The sequence below is a fragment of the Oncorhynchus mykiss genome, chromosome 8 (genome assembly GCF_057628025.1).
Source record: "Oncorhynchus mykiss isolate SJ-2025 chromosome 8, ASM5762802v1, whole genome shotgun sequence".
NCBI classification, from domain to species: Eukaryota; Metazoa; Chordata; class Actinopteri; order Salmoniformes; family Salmonidae; genus Oncorhynchus; species Oncorhynchus mykiss.
In genome coordinates, this window is record NC_143029.1 from 21,912,411 (window position 1) to 21,932,058 (window position 19,648).

The window sequence follows — 19,648 nt, forward strand, 5'->3', positions numbered from 1 at the left end:
CATCTACAGCTACTGTTATTGTCATGTTGTCATCTGCCAATAAAGTTTATGCTCTATCATACTGGGCACATAATGTGACATACACATATAACCATTGAGGTCTCCCTCTTCAAATCCCCCTTCTGAGACTGGAAACCTGTTGAGAACAAGTGACAGGCAGAACCTCCCACCCACACAACAACCACCTGCTCTATATTCCACACACCAGAATTCAGTATTTTAGTCTGATTGCCATGTGAGTGTAGAAAAAAATCTATGAAAATAAATTAAATGACACACCTTATGTATTAAAATCTTAAATATTGCCAGGTTGGTTTTCACAGCTGTTTCACAAGGTGTTCATTATTGTGAGTTATCCTATGATTTTATTTATTTGCTCCACATTATTCATTGTTGTGTCCTAGGACCTACTAGATACGTGTATATTCAACCACAAGGGTTTACTATATATTCAACCACAAGGGTGTATTAATGTGTTATGTGAGATTGAAAACATATATCATAAGAGAGGACTACTGAAATGATATTATTTCAGTGTAGATCAGAGACTGGGCAGGTTAAAATGAAAACATGACAGCCAGACAAGCCAGCGTATAAATCCAACAGATTTGCATATGAATGGAGTGGAAATGAGCTGACTTTGTGTTCTGTAAGATAAGTAACTTTAAAGTGTCAAGCAGATTACTCATTTTCAAATCAAACGTATTGGTCACATACACATATTTAGCAGATGTTATTGCGGGTGTAGCGAAATGCTTGGAACACTGCACTCATCTGTCAAATTTACAAACCGTAACATTTAAAAGACATGGATTTCATGTTGTACTTGTCAACAAGGTACCCAAAAGTAGTTTGAAGTAATGTTTTCATTTTATTAGCTAAACAAAACTTGTTAAAACAGTAAAATGATCACGGAAATCAGCCTTGTTTGCATAGCGATGATGAAAGTCAGTAGATAACACAAACCCCAGCTGCAAACTGTCTCCAGTTTATACAAGTCCTTTCATGTCCAATTCATCTCCAGCTCGTATCCCATTAAGCATAGCAAATATATAATGTAATCTAGTTTGATTAGATGCACCGAGAGGACAGGGTTTTTACAATAAACAGCCTTCAGAAAGTATTCACCAACCTTGAATTTTAACAAATTTTGTTGTGTTACAGCCAAGATTTAAAATGAATTAAAAAGAGATTTTGTCACTGGCCTACACAATAAATACCCCATAATGTCAAAGTGGAATTATGTTTTGACAAATTACATAAAAAACGTAGACCTGAAATGTCTCGAGTCAATAAGTATTCAACCCCTTTGTTATGGCAAGCCTAAATAAGTTCAGGAGTAAAATAATGACTTTAATGGCTGTGATAGGAGAAAACTGAGAAAGCAATCCTGTACAGACGAAAAAAATATTCCAAAACAGGAAAAAAAAAAAAAAAAACAACCTCACCCGAACATCCTCCTCAAACTCCTGCTGACTTTCGCAGATTCTGCCTTTAATTTCCTGAAGTTGCCGGTAATAGGCTACAATTGGAGTCTGCAACCTTTCTCATGTGGAATGCCAATTTATTTTACAATTTCTACCGATCTGCATGCCAGTTATGGTTTTCATATGCACATTTTCATGGAACAGTTTAATTTCATTTATAATAATGTCTTCGTATCTCAAAAGCATTGTCATGTGGTTAATCAAAATTCTATTGAAATCTAAGAGGTCTGTCCATGATAAAGTGCTGCTTTCTTGACATCTACAGTGCCTTCAGAAAGAATTCATACCCCTAGATTTATTCCACATATTGTTGTGTTACAGACTGAATTCAAAATTGATTAAATATACATTTTTCCCTCACCCATCCACACACAATACCCCATAAAGATAAAGTGTAAACATGTTTTTAGACATTTATTAAAAATGAAATACAGTTTCCTCCATCAGCTCTACATTACCCTCCATCAGCTCTACATTACCCTCCATCAGCTCTACATTACCCTCCATCAGCTCTACATTACGCTCCATCAGCTCTACATTACCCTCCATCAGCTCTACATTACCCTCCATCAGCTCTACATTACCCTCCATCAGCTCTACATTACCCTCCATCAGCTCTACATTACCCTCCATCAGCTCTACATTACCCTATCTAGATTGCACAAGTTCAACCCTGATGTTTTAGATGTGGCTCAGATGAAGGAACATTCCTCCAATCCACTTGGCAGTGTTCAAAACTACACAGGGGGGGGTATGCGATACCATATTCTCCATATTCTCAATTCATGGGGTTCCATTCCCTTTAGTCCCGGAGGTCTGTCTACTGGGTAACTTTTCTAATTCCAATCTTAGGCAAAGCCATACTATAAAGCTAATAGAAATATTGCTAGCAATTGCCAAGAAATGTATTGCCTTGAAATGGAAAATCGGTTTCCCCCCTGCCAGTTGCAATGTGCCTATCAGAAGTAAAAAGTTGTGTCCCACTGGAGAAAATCACTTACTGCTTGATGAATAAGTTAGACATTTGACAGAATTTGGCATTGATTGTATCTCTAAATAATCCTCACGTAATGTTTCACATGTAGCCTACGGCAGGTATTATTACTTTCATTTATTGTGTATATATATGGTTATTGTAAGATTATTGTCACTGTTATATGGTCTAATATCTTTTTATTTTTGTTTTGAATGTTCTTAATTGGAAAATGCTAAAATAAAAAATACAAATTAATGAATGAAATGCATAATTCTCATTTACACGAGTGTTCACACCCCTGAGTCAATACATGTTAGAATCATAATTGTATGTGTGGGGTACAGAGATGAGGTAGTCATTCAAAAATCATGTTAAACAGTATTATTGCATTCAGAGTGAGTCCATGCAACTCATTATGTGACTTGTTAAGCACATTTCCACTCCTGAACTTATTTAGGCTTGCAATGACAAAGGGGTTGAATACGTTTTGACTCAAGACACTTCACAGCTTTTCATTTTTTATTAATTTGTACAAATGTTGAAAAACATAATTCCACTTTAACAATACAGCATATTGTGTGCAGGCCAGTGACAAAAAAACGACATTTAATCCATTTTAAATTCAGGCTGCAACAAAGTCAAGGTGTGTGAATACTTTCAGAAGGCACTGTAAATCAACCAGACAGGTCCTTTTGTCACACCTGGACTACTGCCCAGTTGTGTGGTCATGTATGGTAAAGAAGGACACACAGTTGAAGTCGGAAGTTTACATACACTTAGTTTGGAGTCATTAAAAGTCACTTTTCAGCCATTCCATAAATTTCTTGTTAACAAACTATAGTTTTGGCAAGTCGATTGGGACATCTACTTTGTGCATGACACAAGTCATTTTTCCAACAATTGTTTACAGACAGATTATTTCACTGTATCACAATTGTAGTGGGTCAGAAGTTTACATACACTAAGTTGACTGTGCCTTTTAACAGCGTGGAAAATGTCATGGCTTAGAAGCTTCTGATAGGCTAATTGACATCATTTGAGTCTATTGGAGGTATACCTGTGGGTGTATTTCAAGGCCGACCTTCAAACTCAGTGCCTCTGTGCTTGACATCACGGGAAAATCAAAAGAAATCAGAGAAAAAAAAATTGTAGACCTCCACAAGTCTGGTTCATCCTTGGGAGCAATTTCCAAACGCCTGAAGGTACCAGGTTTATCTGTACAAACAATAGTACGCAAGTATAAACACCATGGGACCACACAGCCGTCATTCTGCTCAGGAAAGAGGCGTGTTCTGTCTCCTAGAGATGAATGTACTTTGGTGCGAAAAGTGCAAATCAATCCCAGAACAACAGCAAAGGACCTTGTGAAGATGCTGGAGGAAACAGGTACAAAAGTATCTATATCCACAGTAAAACGAGTCCTATAACGACATAAACTGAAAGGCCACTCAGCAAGGAAGAAGCCACTTCTCCAAAACCGCCATTAAAAATCCAGACTATGGTTTGCAACTGCACATGGGGAAAATATTGTACTTTTTGGAGAAATGTCCTCTGGTCTGATGAAACAAAAATAGAACTGTTTGGCCATAATGACCATCGTTATGTTTGGAGGAAAAAGGGGGAGGCTTGCATGCCGAAGAACACCATCCCAACCGTGAAGCACAGGGGTGGCAGAATCATGTTGTGGGGGTACTTTGCTGCAGGAGGGACTGGTGCACTTCACAAAATAGATGGCATCATGAGGGAGGAAAACTATGTGGATATATTAAAGCAACATCTCAAGACACCAGTCAGGAAGTTAAAGCTTGGTCGCAAATGGGTCTTCAAAATGGAAAATGACCCCAAGCATACTTCCAAAGTTGTGGCAAAATGGCTTAAGGACAACAAAGTCAAGATGTGTAGTGGCCATCACAAAGCCCTGACCTCAATCCTATAGAAAATGTGTGGGCAGAACTGAAAAAGCGTGTGTGAGCAAGGAGGCCTGCAAACCTGACTCAGTTACACCAGCTCTGTAAGGAGGAATGGGCCAAAATTCACCCAACTTATTGTGGGAAGCTTGTGGAAGGCTACAAGAAACATTTGACCCAAGTTAAACCATTGAAAGGCAATGCTACCAAATACTAATTGAGTGTATGTACTTCTGACCCACTGGGAATGTGATGAAAGAAATAAAAGCTGAAATAAATAATTCTCTCTACTATTATTCTGACATTTCACATTCTTAAAATAAAGTGGTGATCCTAACTGACCTAAAACAGGGGATTTGTGTTTGGATTAAATGTCAGGAATTGTGAAAACTGAGTTTAAATGTATTTGGTGTAAGGTGTAAGTAAACTTCCTACTTCAACTGTAGGAAGATTAAAGTTTGACCAGAACAGAGCAGCACGTATTGCACTTAGATTTACATGGAGTCAGTGGTATGTCAGTGGTATGCGTGTCAATTTCTCCTGGCTCAAAGGTGAGGAGAGACTGACTGGTCTTTGTCCGATGTGTTGATGGGTTAAAGGTATCAAACTGTCTATTCAAGTTCAGACACTCATCGGTACCACACAAGACTTACAGCCAGAGATCTCGTCACAGTCCCCAGGTCCAGCACAGAGGCTTGGAAACGCACAGTATTAAATAGAGCCATGACTACATGAAACTCCGCCAGCCCTGGTAACTCAAGCTAGCATTAAAACCAGTTTAAAAAAACTGATAAAAGAACACCTTGCTGGGTACTGTGAAGAGAGACATTTTTTTATATTTTGTATTGTATTTTGCATTATATTATGTAGTGTTATGTATATTATTATTTGTGTTTTGTTTCCTGTTTGGACCCCAGGAAGAATTGGGGAACATAATAAAATATTGTGTCTGTGTGTGCCTCCATGACTACATGCGTGTCCAGTGTCGTACCTTGCCTGACGGCGAGCGTGGTGGTGTAGACTAGGAACAGCAGGATGTAGTTGAGAAAGCTCTGGAACACGGGCGTGTTGGCGTGGTATTCATGAGCCAGGTACTTGCTGGTCAGCCCGATGCCACAGACGAGCAGAGACAGGACCTGGCCCAGAGCCAGAGTTACCAGAAGTTCCCTGGAGAGGAGAGGCAGGATAGAAGACAGTGTTACTACACACTGGCATTACAGTACAGCTACTAAACCATAGACTGGAAAGGGCATTGAAACGCAGCTTGTGTACTACAGTACATTCCCTTGACTTTTTCCACATTTTGTTACGTTACAGCCTTATTCGAAAATGTATGAAATTGTTTTCTTATTTCAATCCACACAATACCACATAACGTCAAATAAAAAACAGGTTTTTAGAAGTGTTAACAAATTCATAAAAACATCAAAAAATATCACATTTACATAAGTATTCAGACCCTTTACTCAGTACTTTGTTGAAGCACCTTTGGAAGCGATAACAGCCTCGAGTCTTCTTGGGTATGACGCTTGTCGTGGTAATTATTCTATTCAAAGGAGAGACTTTTAGATTTCTTCAAAACTAGCAAACTTTATTAATAATTACTACAGTAATGGAGCGTTAACGTTCACCCAATGTTGTAAAGTTAAAGCCCAAATAAACAGGGTTAGGTTACAACTCTTTATAGTCTTGCCTGAGTCCTTGTGACAAAGAACATATGTAGAAATTATACAAAAAAGGTACATTGTCCTCTCATTCAACAGAAATCAAGATTTAAATTACACCAAATGTTCTGTTTCTAGTTCATTTACTGCTTGTTTATACAGAAATGCTAATGTAACATAGGATACTAGGCCCTTCCCTCAGAATAATGGAGTCCAGTATTCATCTGCCATGTGGGAGAAATAAACTGGAGGGAGGGTCTGCCTGGCACTGGCAGACAGGCACACAGACACTAAATCATAGAATGGAATGCAGTCTTCAGCTTATCACCAAGCCATCATAAAACTACTTTCAGCGTTAAACCTCAGAGGCTCCCCTCAGAAAAACAGACCGTGAATGTACTAATATAGGAATACATTCTAATATAAAAGTAATGTGATTAACATAATGTTGTAATTCTACAACACGCTACAACCTTGCACACCTATATTTGGAGAGTTTCTCCCATTCTTCTCTGCAGATCTTCTCAAGCTCTGTCAGGTTGGATGGGGAGCGTCGCTGCACAGTTATTTTCAGGTCTCTCCAGAGATGCGCGATCGGGTTCAAGCTGGGCCACTCAAGGACATTCAGAGACTTGTCCTGAAGCCACTCCTGTGTTGTCTTGGCTGTGTGCTTAGGGTCGTTGTCCTTCTGGAAGGTTCTCCCATCTCCAAAGAGGAACTCTGGAGCTCAGGAGTGACCATCAGGTTCTTGGTCCCCTTCCTTACCAAGACCCTTCTCCCCCGATTGCTCAGTTCTTCCATTTAAATGTTATTTCCATTTAAGAATGATGGAGGCCAGTGTGTTCTTGGGGACCGTCAATGCAAAAAAATGTTGGTACCCTTCCCCAGCTCTGTGCCTCGACACAATCCTGTCTCGGTGCTCTACGGACAATTCCTTCAACCTCATGGCTTGGTTTTTCTCTGACATGCACTGTCAACTGTGGGACCTTATATAGACAGGTTTGTGCCTTTCCAAATCATGTTCAATCATTTGAATGTACCACCGGTGGCCTCCTATCAAGTTGTAGAAACATCTCAAGGATGATCAATGGAAACAGGATGCACCTGAGCTCAATTTCGAGGGTCTGAATAGTTCTGTAAATAAGGTAAATAAGGTATTTAAAAACCTGTTTTCGCTTTGTCATTATGGGTTATTGTGTGTATATTGATAAGGAACATGTTTTATTTAATACATTTTAATATAAGGCAAAAACGTAACAAAATGTGGAAAAAGTCAAGGGGTCTGAATACTTTCCGAATGCACTGTAACGGCATGGCCAGTGAACAGAAGGTTCTTGTCTTTAATTTAAAATATTTGAAAGTGTGTATTCTTCCTTATGCCTGTGTATTTAGGCTTCCATGGTCAGGTGACATGGTCTGGTAAAAACTCATGGCCCTAGCTACAACAGCAGATCAACATGTGTCCATATCAACCACAGACCCATCTCTCCATCCCACTGTCTCCCACAGAGTTGTCACCTTCTGAACTCATTACAACCTAGCGTCTCCAGCTGTGTGAGGCACATCCAGGTCTTCCAGTCGGATTTATATTAGGACAGGATTTCCAAACACCCTCCATCTGTTTCACCTGTTCTTATGATTGCTTCACCTTCTCCAGGTGTCACTTATTTTCCCCAGTGTATTTATCCCTGTGTTTCCCGTCTCTCTGTGCCAGTTCATCTTGTATGTTTTCAAGTCAACCAGCGTGTTTTCCCGTGCTTCTGTTTTCTATTCTTTTTTTCTAGTCTTCCCGGTTTTGACTCTTGCCTGTTTTTTCTGGACTCAGTACCCGCCTGCCTGACCCTTCTGCCTGCCCTGACATCGAGCCTGTCTGTCACAAAATGGCGGACGGAAGACAGGGTGGTGCGGCAGGTGCCGCTTCTCATTCGAATGCTGTAATTTTATCTAAACCATCAGGTGTACGCCGATCCCAGCTAAGTAACTCATGCAAAGAGTTAAAGCGCAATTATGTGTTTTATCTCCAGTACTCTGCCATGATTGTCAGTTATGTAGCTGCTCTACTGATAATCTCGGTGCGTCCTTGCTGGGATGACACAATCAGTCTACTACCGGAGAATATCAACACCAAACACATTGGTTCACCATTCCACGGGAGCGGACAGTACACAGCATACCATAATGTTCTGAATAATGGCCAAGTCTACCTCGCTCCTTATTCTACTGAACCGCTTAGGCGTAACAAACACAAGTCCAACATTTATCGGAAACTGTTAAACTACCTGTTCACTACCCTCCTGCTCTCCGGGGATGTACAACTCAATCCTGGGCCCAATATCACCGAGCCAGTGATACGCACCGGAGTGGAGAGCGGTGGATGGCCTCGTCCACTGGTCGTCGCCGCTGTGGAGGTGGGTGAGTGCTATGGTCCTATGGTTTCTCTCGACTCACCCGGCTCCAGGATAGATTTTGACTCTTCAAACATACCAGAGTCGCTATATGTGATCCCTGACTCTGTTTCTGGTACGCAAGCTATTTAGAAAGCCGGATCAACTCAGAATACCTAAGAGTGAATTAAACTATTTTGAAAAAGCAATTAAGGGAATAAACTGGAATGATCTCTTGTCCTATACAGACGTGGAAGCTGATAGTCAGGTGTTTCTATCCACAATCCAGACTACAATAAATGGCTTCCTAAAGAAAATCAAATCCAAACCTGGCCAAAAGAGCACTCTTCCTTGGCTAAATGGAGAAATCTGGAAATTGATGAAAGAACGAGATTATGCTCTAAAAATAGCCCTAAAATCTAAATTAGAGCATGACAGATGTAGGTTTACCATGTTGAGAAATAAGGTGATGAAAGAAATCAGACAGGCCAAGGCAAACTTTTTTATTAACATAATTGGTGAAGCAAAGGGAAATTCTAAATTGATATGGGAGAATCTAAAAAAGTTAACAGGGAAAGACCATAGTAACACGGCAAAAAGACTAGAAATCATGGTGAATAACAATCTAACACAGGATGCAGTCGAAATAGCAATAGCCTTGACTCTGTCAGGGCACTGACACAGAACCCCTCCACTTGTTTCTTGGGCTCAGTGCTAGTGAATGGCACTCAACCTGTCTTCATCATAAGGGAGGTTTCTGAGTCAAAGGTGAACAAGGTGATTAGCTCACTAAAGAACTCTAAAGCCAAAGATGTGTTTGGGATGGACTCTACCTTTCTTAAAAACTACAAAGAGTCACTCATTGGCCCCATTACTAAGGTCACCAACACATCTATTGGTCTCAGTGTGTTTCCAAGGGTATGGAAGTCGGCCATAATAACGGCCATCTTTAAATCAGGTGACCCTGCTGACGTGAGTAACTACAGGCCCATTAGTATACTACCTGTGGTGTCAAAGGTTGTTGAAAAGTGTGTAGCAGAACAACTGATTGCCCACCTCAACAACAGCCCCTTCACATTACACTCCATGCAGTTTGGCTTCAGAGCGAAACACTCCACAGAAACGGCCAACTGCTTTCTTCTGGAAAATGTGAAGTCCAAGATGGACAAAGGGGGTGCTGTTGGGGCTGTGTTTCTGGACCTAAGGAAGGCTTTTGATACTGTTAACCATGAGATTCTCATCACAAAATTGTCCAAGTTCAACTTTTCCCCTGATGCCTTGAGATGGATGAAATCATACCTTGAAGGCAGAACTCAGTGTGTCAGAGTGAACAATGAGCTGTCGCCCACTCGTAGCTATGATGTGGGCGTGCCCCAAGGGTCAATACTGGGGCCCCTCCTGTTCAGCCTGTACATTAATGATCTGCCTTCTGTCTGTATTGGGTCTGAAGTTCAAATGTATGCAAATGATACAGTGATATATGTGCACGCAAAGAGCAAACAACAAGCTGCACAAGAACTCACTACTGTAATGGTCCAGGTTACAAAGTGGCTCAGTGACTCGTGTTTGCATCTCAATGTGAAAAAAACTGTTTGCATGTTCTTCACAAAGAGGGCAACAGATGCTACTGAGCCAGATGTCTATGTGTCAGGGGAGAAGCTCCAGGTGGTATCCGATTTTAAGTACCTTGGCATCATACTTGATTCCAACCTCTCTTTTAAAAAGCATGTGAAAAAGGTAATTCAAATAACCAAATTCAACCTAGCTAATTTCCGATTTATACGAAATTGTTTGACTACAGAGGTAGCAAAACTGTACTTCAAATCTATGATACTCCCCCACTTAACATACTGCTTGACTAGTTGGGCCCAAGCTTGCTGTACAACATTAAAACCTATTCAGTCTGTCTACAAAGAGGCTCTCAAAGTGCTTGATAGGAAGCCCAATAGCCATCATCATTGTCACATTCTTAGAAAGCATGAGCTCTTGAGTTGGGAAAATCTTGTGCAATACACCGACGCATGTCTTGTATTCAAGATCCTTAATGGCCTGGCTCCCCCTCCACTCAATATTTTTGTTAAACAGAAAACCCAGACATATGGCAGCAGATCCACAAGGTCTGCCATGAGAGGTGACTGTATAGTTCCCCTAAGGAAAAGCACCTTTAGTAAATCTGCATTCTCTGTGAGAGCTTCCCATGTCTGGAATACACTGCCATCAGACACACATAACTGCACCACATATCACACTTTCACAAAATGCTTGAAGACATGGCTAAAGGTCAATCAGATTTGTGAACATGGTCCCTAGCTGTGTGTTGCCGCTTTCCATGTTGTCTGTTGTCTGTAGCTTGTGAGGTGTGGAAACACTTTGTTGCTTTTATGAATTTTGTCTTGCTGCTTTTTGTTTTATGTTGCTCTGTCTGTATGCTACGTCTTGCTTGTCCTATGTTGCTCTGTCTGTATGCTATGTCTTGCTTGTCCTATGTTGCTATGTCTTACTTGTTCTATGCTGCTATTGTCTATATTGTAATTGTTTTTAATAACCTGCCCAGGGACTGCGGTTGAAAATTAGCCGGCTGGCTAAAACCGGCACTTTTACTGAAACGTTGATTAATGTGCACTGTCCCTGTAAAAATAAAAAATTAAATTAAAAAAAAAACTAAACTCTTTACCTCTTGGACTCAGAATCTGGTTTTGACCTTTTGCCTGTCCACGACCATTCTCTTGCCTTCTCCTTTTGGATTATAATTAAACTACAAAGACTCTAACCATCTGCCTCCTGTGTCTACATCAGGGTCTCGCGATGTGCCCTTATACCATCAGCCATTGTGACACTTAGCCTGGCTTCCTCTCCTTCTTCAACAGGTGGTTCGGGACACTGAGCTTCCTCACTGGGCTTACTGTACAGTGCGGTCTCAAATGAACCCCTATTCTCCATAAAATGTACTACTTCTGGCCAATGACATCCTCCTTTATTCCCATATGGTGCTCTGCTATTGGCTATAACACTCTATTCCCTTGTTTTGGCCCAAGCCTGAACACACACCACCTCTCAGGCCACCTGTGGAGTCTTTGATTGTGTATGTGGTGAAATACAGTAGTGGGACCTGTCAGTCCTGGCTGGAGATGAAAGGGATTAAGAAAGAGCTGTCAATCAAGTCTAAACACACACACACACACACAACCCTCTCCCTCCGTAGACAGACCACAGTGCACAAATCAGCCCCTTCACTGCTCCCTCTACACCTACACACAGGCACAGGGACCAGGGAGAACACGCATGGGCACACACACACACTGGAAGAGACATGTGCAAATGTAAAGCAGCTCCAATGTAATATCTGCATATCCAGTACAGAGCTGTAGTAAAGGACCAAAAAACAGGCATACACGCAATCCAGTCGATATACATTAATACTTGTTCCGTTGACTCAGTTAATTTAAAATCTCATTCGGATTGACTGGGAAATAATAGGAAGTGTGTGTGTCCTTATAGAGGAAAAGGCCAAAGAAAGGAGGTACACAATAATATGATACAAACATGAAGAGGTAAACCAGACAGATGCACAGTCAGCTCAGGGAAACCAATTAGATCCACTGCTACCCCTGCAGCCTGGACTGCATTTCAGCAGGAGGGAATTAGCATGCAACATTTTCAGTGCCACAGACAAGTTATGATATTAAAAAAGGACAAGCACCAACAGTGACCTGATCTGAGTGTTTCATCTTAGTACATTTTCAGAGGTACTGCTTATGAGACACACTACAGGTGGTGTTGATATCAGACTATACTTATTTTTTGTATACTCCCTTTTCTCCCCAATTTTGTGGTATCCAATTGGTAGTTACAGTCTTGTCCCATCGCTGCAACGCCGTACGGACTCGGGAGAGGCAAAGGTCGAGAGCCGTGCGTCCTCCGAAACACAACCCAGCCAAGCCACACTGCTTCTTGACCCTCTGCTTGCTTAACCCGGAAGCCAGCCACACCAATGTGTCAGAAGAAACACTGTACACCGCCACAGGAGTCGTTAGCGCGTGATGGGACAAGAACATCCCTGCCAGCCAAACCCTCCCCTAACCCAGATGATGCTGGGCCAATTGTGGCCGCCCCATGGGTCTCCCGGCTGCGACAGAGCCTGGACTTGAACCAGGATCTCTAGTGGCACAGCTAGCACTGCTCAGGAGGCCTGACTATACTTTTTTTTTGCTTATCACATAACAGCGTTCTTACAATGTTCTCCCTGTACACTAAGTCAGAACTGTAGAATAAATAAAGAGGGCATATAAGCCGACAATGAAAGTTCTTACAATAGTTGATGATTACATTTCTCTAAAACAGGTTCTAGGCTACATGTGCTCCACCAAGTCAGAACAGTAGGTGAAATTAAGAGGGGTAAAAATATCAAATGATTAGGGTGAGGCACACGGGCTACAAATATTTTACTACACAACATCAAATCAAATGTTATTTGTCACGTGCCAAATACAACAGGTATTTTACCTTACAGTGAAATGCTTACTTACAAGCCCTTAACCAACAATGCATTTTTATGATAAATAAGGCTATATACACAGGGTACTTAACATACAGTTAAGTTAGTATTACTTTCTTAGCTACAGTATACATATCTCCCTGGCATATTACATAATTTATGCAGCTGCATTCCAGACATTTTTGCACTCACCTTGCTGCGTTGTGCTCATTTGAACAGGAAGGTGGCGCGGCGATCCTTCGAGGGCAAATTTTGTCATCAAACTGTCATCCAAGTCTGCCATTCTCTGGATTTATGGCCCTTTCAAGACAACTGGGATCTCGGAAAAAAACAAGGTCAAATCATGATGACGTCAGTGATCTTCAGGTCGTAGCTCTAGAAAGAAGCCCGAGGCCCCGACTTAAAATTTAGAGTAGGATTACCGTTCAAAACGTATTTTCCCTGTCCCCCCCCCCCCCCCCCCCCCCCCCGAGTTCCCAGTTGTCTTGAACTCACCGAAGTCAGATTTCCCAGTTAACAGTTTTTTGAGCGCAGCAGAAATCATGCTGGATTGACAGCATGGCCAATGTTGAATGTTTATCATTTTAAGCTTGGAAAAGAGACCCTTAAACCCTACTTGGGACCACACAGCCACACTACTGAATAGCAGGCTAGTGATTGCTTTGCCATGTTTGCACTTAGCCACTAATTCCTTCCAAACCATTCATTGTTGAATTTGCGATTTCCAACTTGTCCACTGGCCAATGAGCACCGATACGTTTTACCTATAATTTCTCTTCATTATTTATTTTCATAATGACAAAGATTAAAAAGCATTTGCCAGTAGATTGTCAACTTGATTCATGATGATGACTGCTAGCTTGCTAGCTAAGATTTTGAAAGTATGGTGTTGACATGATCAGTCCAATCAACGCTATTATACTTATAACATGATTTGACGTCATTTGATCTGTTGCCAATGACCTTGAGCCTTCTTGGATGGGCACGTCTAATGTAACTCTATGGCAGCACCCAAGGGGCTTGAATTTTCGAGGACTACCCTTAGATTTGACGGTGACGTAGAGTAACAGAACACAGCCAATCACGGCACAACTAGAGAACATTACCCAATCATGACGCAACTAGAGAACAACTGAAGCACCTGCATTTTGGAGCTGCCTTACTCAAGAAAGAAAAGACCGTGTTTGTATGCGGCTTTATTAACTCAATTATTTTTTATATTCTTGGCAAGCTGATATGAGACACTGATATGTGTATTAATGCCAAAATAACATGCAAAACAGGCAACCCCCCACAACAACAACAAAAGGTGTTTTTATTTTATTAGAAATGTGGGGCTCAAAACACCTGCCCGGAATGACGGGTCACCACTGCATACACTTGACTCAGTCGATATACATTAATATTGGTTCCCTTGACTCAGTTAATTTAAAATCTCATTAGGAATGACTGGGAAATAATAGGAAGTATGTGCGTCCTTATAGAGGAAAAGGTCAAATGCCAGCGTTTGAAATTAGGTACACAATAATATGATACAAACATGAAGAGGTAAACCAGACAGACGCACAGTCAACTCAGGGAAACCAGTTAGATCCACTGCTACTCCTGGAGCCTGGACTGATCATTTCAGCAGGAGGGAATTAGCATGCAACGCTTCCAGCTCCACAGACAAGTTGATATTAAAAAACTGAGAGGCTAAGGACAAGCCACAACAGTAACCTGACCTGAGTGTTTCAACTTAGATAATATTCAGAGGTGCTGCTTATGAGACACACTACTTAAGGTGTTGAAATCATTGACTATACTTGCTCTGCTAATGTTAAATATGACCAAAAACCCTAAAGATCAAATACTTCATGCTCATCTCTCTGTGCTGAAATGCAAAGCAGTCTCACCACTCCCACATTTGGTTTACTATCAATTGATGTGTAATGTAGAGTTTCTCAACTCTTCACGGGTTCCACCAAGGCTGTGTTGGTGGGTAATTCTGAGATAACGACATTATCTGATGGAGCAGAGATATCCAACTGCTCCAAGCCTCTCTTTCTTCCTCTGCAGCTACAGAAGCCTATTGTGGAGAGTTTATTTTCCAATTTTCTCCCAGACACCTTTAATTACAGCTGTAGGCTGTGAGCATTTCTGTGTGGAGCCAGATTCATAACACTAGGAGAAGCAGAGATGAGAGTCTGGGAGGGCAATGTAATGTTTGTTAGCTTGCATTATCCAGCTGAGCGTCAAAGGGCTTTAGTGTACATAAACTGCTGTGCTGATCACACTGTACTGCTAGGTCATTAGCAGCTGCTGATGATGGGATTTCAAGTCACATTGGCTTAAATCTGCAAATGCACAGGTAGGCCTACACAGGCCCTGAGAGTTACACTCTGAACACCTAAACCAGGGCTAATCAACACTTACCCTACGAGGTCTGGAGCCTGCTAGTTTTCCGTTCTACCTAATAATTAATTGCAGACACCCTAAATCAGTCCCTGATGGGAACAATGAAAAAGGGTCCAGGGTTGAGTTTAAGGGACCTAAACGTACAGTATTCACCTTAAAGAGCAAATTGAGAAGTTCATACTACGGATGCATGAGATAGGTGAACATATCAGAATCGGATGATATTAGCTAAAAGTGCCAACATCGGTATCGGCCAATGTGCAAAACCGATGTCAAAGCTGACGTGCATACCTATATAATGTAGGTACATGATGTGCAACACAGCATTCCTAAACTAGCCCACAATGTCTGCTGTGTGAATCCAGCAGTCAACAAGTTGAGCAGTCATTTGAAAGAGTACCAACATTTCAGCGAGACAACTCAAAAGGCGAAATCCATTTAAGCCAAGATCATGGAATTCATTGCCCTTGACAATCAATCGTTCTCTGTCGTGGGTGATGTTGGCTTTCACCGACTGGTCAAGCACCGGTACACACTATCAAGTGCATTATTTTTCAGATGTTGCCCTACCAGAGTTACACAGTAATAGCATCACTGCTATTAGCTTCACGACATACATACTATGGAATGCTGTTTGGGTCTTTGCGTGTCAAAAAAGATACAATAGCACTGTCAAAGCTGTACAAAAATTCTGCAAACACCTGCCACGAACGATGTGTTTACAATACCGCGTTGTAATAAAGAATAATTTGTTTGACTGTAACTTCTGGTGTAGCTAGCTTTAGCTTGGTACCTAGCTAGCACCAATACAACCAGCCTAAAAAGAATGACCAGTAGAACCTGCAGTAATGTTCATTATTCTTAGCAATGATTTAGGAATCCTTGTGAGTAAGTATTAGCTAGGTTGCCACTTGTTGTTTGTTGTCTTGCACTGAGATGCAGTGCCTTAGATCACTGCGTCCATGTGTGTGTTAACTATTTAACTGTACTAGAATGCTTAAAAGGCCACTAAAATTGTAAATATCGGTATCGGTATCGACCAAAAATGTATTATCCGTGCATCACTAGTTCAAACTATAGCATATGATGGTACACCATAACACACACACACACACAGTTACTGGCAGCAGTCAAACATAAATCATCTCTCTATCAAAACCTAGCTATGATATGACCAGAAAACAGCATATTCCATAGGTGCACATTTATGCTTGGTTTCATTGCACTAAAGAAATAGAGATTTGCAGTTGAAGTCGGAAGTTTACATACACCTTAGCCAAATACATTTAAACTCAGTTTTTCACAATTCCTGACATTTAATCCCAGTAGAAATTCCCTGTTTTAGGTCAGTTAGGATCACCACTTTATTTTAAGAATGTGAAATGTTAGAATAATAGTTGAGAGAATGATTGATTTATTACAGCTTTTATTTCTTTCATCACATTCCCAGTGGGTCAGAAGTTTACATACACTCAATTAGTATTTGGTAGCATTGCCTTTAAATTGTTTAACTTGGGTCAAACGTTTCGAGTAGCCTTCCACAAGCTTCCCACAATAAGTTGGGTGAATTTTGGCCCATTCCTCCTGACAGAGTTGATGAAACTGAGTCAGGTTTGTAGGCCTCCTTGCTCACACACGCTCGCACAGGGCTTTGTGATGGCCACTCCAATACCATGACTTTGTTGTCCTTAAGCCATTTTGCCACAACTTTGGAAGTATGCTTGGAGTCATTTTCCATGTGGAAGACCCATTTGCGACCAAGCTTTAACTTCCTGACTAATGGCTTGAGATGTTGCTTCAATATATCCACAATTTTCCTTCCTCATGATGCAATCTATTTTGTGAAGTGCACCAGTCCCTCCTGCAGCAAAGCACCCCCACAACATGATGCTGCCACCCCCGTGCTTCACGGTTGGGATGGTGTTCCTCGGCATGCAAGCCTCCCCCTTTTTCCTCCAAACATAACGATGGTCATTATGGCCAAACAGTTCTATTTTTGTTTCATCAGACCAGAGGACATTTCTCCAAAAAGTACGATCTGTGTCCCCATGTGCAGTTGCAAACCATAGCATGGCTATTTTTGTGGCGGTTTTGGAACAGTGGCTTCTTCCTTGCTGAGTGGCCTTTCAGGTTATGTCGATATAGGACTTGTTTTACTGTGGATATAGATACTTTTGTACCTGTTTCCTCCAGCATCTTCACAAGGTCCTTTGCTGTTGTTCTGGGATTGATTTGCATTTTTTGCACCAAAGTACCTTCATCTCTAGGAGACAGAACGCGTCTCCTTCCTGAGCAGTATGATGGCTGCGTTGTCCCATAGTGTTTATATTTGCGTACTATTGTTTGTACAGATAAACGTGGTACCTTCAGGCGTTTGGAAATTGCTCCCAAGGATGAACCAGACTTGTGGAATTATGTAACATTTTTTTCTGAGGTCTTGGCTGATTTCTTTTGATTTTCCCATGATGTCAAACACAGAGGCACTGAATTTGAAGGTCGGCCTTGAAATACACCCACAGGTACACCTTCAATTGACTCAAATGATGTCAATTAGCCTATCAGAAGCTTCTAAAGCCATGACATCATATTCTGTAATTTTCCAAGCTGTTTAAAGGCAGTCAACTTAGTGTATGTAAACTTCTGACCCACTGGAATTATGATACAGTGAACTAACTATAAGTGAAATAATCTGTTTGTAAACAATTGTTGGAAAAATGACTTGTGTCATGCACAAAGTAGATGTCCTAACCGACTTGCCAAAACTATAGTTTGTTAACAAGATATTTGTGGAATGGTTGAAAAACGAGTTTTAATCACTGCAACCTAAGTGTATGTAAACTTCCAACTTCAACTGTAGATAGCAACCAATTTAATTTACTGTAAGGAAATTATATTCAATATGGATATATTTTTATTTTTGTCCAATGACTTCTTCTTCTCCAGGTAGTATTACCTTAGTTGATGCCTAAATTAATTAGGGTTGCATCTCTCTGAGTTCTCCCTTATAGAAGAGGCATCAATCTACCAAGTCCAAGTCTTCCGCTCTACATATTCTCTAGGAGACCCTTGTTTTCCTTTGACTTCCTCTCCACAAACATAGTCCCTACAGAAGCAAAATCATCCTTCAGCATCGCTGTCCTTGGACAAAAAAACAACACACTGTGGTCAATCCCCTCTTGCCTTCAGTTTAGTAATTATGATCACACAGAGACAAATCAGGTAGAATAAGAATATGGACAACAGAGAGGACACACTTCATCAGCTGAATCACCCAGAGTGGGAGACATGGGATTAGATTCAGATTGTTTAATAGGCCCATGTACAGGATTAAGGATACAAAAGAGAAAACTCAGGAAGCTACTGCTGCTTCAACACCCGAAAGCAGTGTTAGAGAGTATAAGGACTATCCGAGACTTACTGTCGAGTTCTAAAACCTACATTTTCACTTCATTATGTAGTCAGCTTTGGAGAGGCGACGAGGCAGAATGCCTGTAACTGAACATCTAACAATATACTGAAATGAATTGTGTCAACTATGCTGATGTGGATGTCAAACATATTCATAAATCACTAAAGCATATCTTGAGTGCCCTGTAATTCACATATCTATGATTAACAACATTTTCCATTAAAGCTCTGATTCCAGAGAGAGAGAGGGAGAAAGAGAGATAGAATTGTTTATAAGACCATTTTTTATGGATTTAACAAGGGAAATAAATGACATTTCTCCTGAGAAAATGACCCAGTCTGCATTTCAAAGATGAGTCGAAGAGCATATGAAATAGTGCTTCAAGGTGGATTTGATGAGCCGGTATAAGACTATAAAAGAAGGGAGGTCAGGGGCATTTGAAAATGATTGCTTTGAGATATTTTACCACAGATATTTTACCACTGTGAGAGGTTATTGTGAGAGGGTGCATGTAATTAAGAAAATAGCGACGACTTCAACACCAAAAAAAAAAAGACCAATTAAAGTTCAAACTCATGGGTAAATCAAGGGATAATGTACATTCAAGTGATTCACCCCGACCATTCATTTCCGTGAATCATATCTAGAAGCAACAAAGGCTCATTACAGTTCAGCTCCAGCCCCAGAGTAGCCCCCCCCCCAGCTCCAGCCCCAGAGTAGCCCCCCTAGCTCCAGCCCCAGAGTAGCCCCCCTAGCTCCAGCCCCAGAGTAGTCCCCCTAGCTCCAGCCCCAGAGTAGCCCCCCTAGCTCCAGCCCCAGAGTACCCCCACTAGCTCCAGCCCCAGAGTAGCCCCACCAGCACCAGAGTAGCCCCCCCCCCCCCCCAGCTACCGCCCCAGAGTAGCCTCCCCAGCTACCGCCCCAGAGTA

The 19,648-nt window shown here is 41.3% G+C and overlaps 1 protein-coding gene across 2 annotated transcripts in view; it reads right to left on the minus strand.

Moving 5' to 3' along the window:
- The window catches only part of LOC110529587 (solute carrier family 35 member F1), a 147,225-nt gene that overhangs the window by 76,614 nt on the left and 50,963 nt on the right, over positions 1–19,648 (minus strand). For both annotated transcript variants that reach the window (XM_021611930.3, XM_090242896.1), the window contains exon 2: positions 5,362–5,537. In XM_021611930.3, the coding sequence (XP_021467605.1) occupies positions 5,362–5,537 (176 nt within the window). The remainder of the gene's footprint in view (positions 1–5,361; positions 5,538–19,648) is intronic.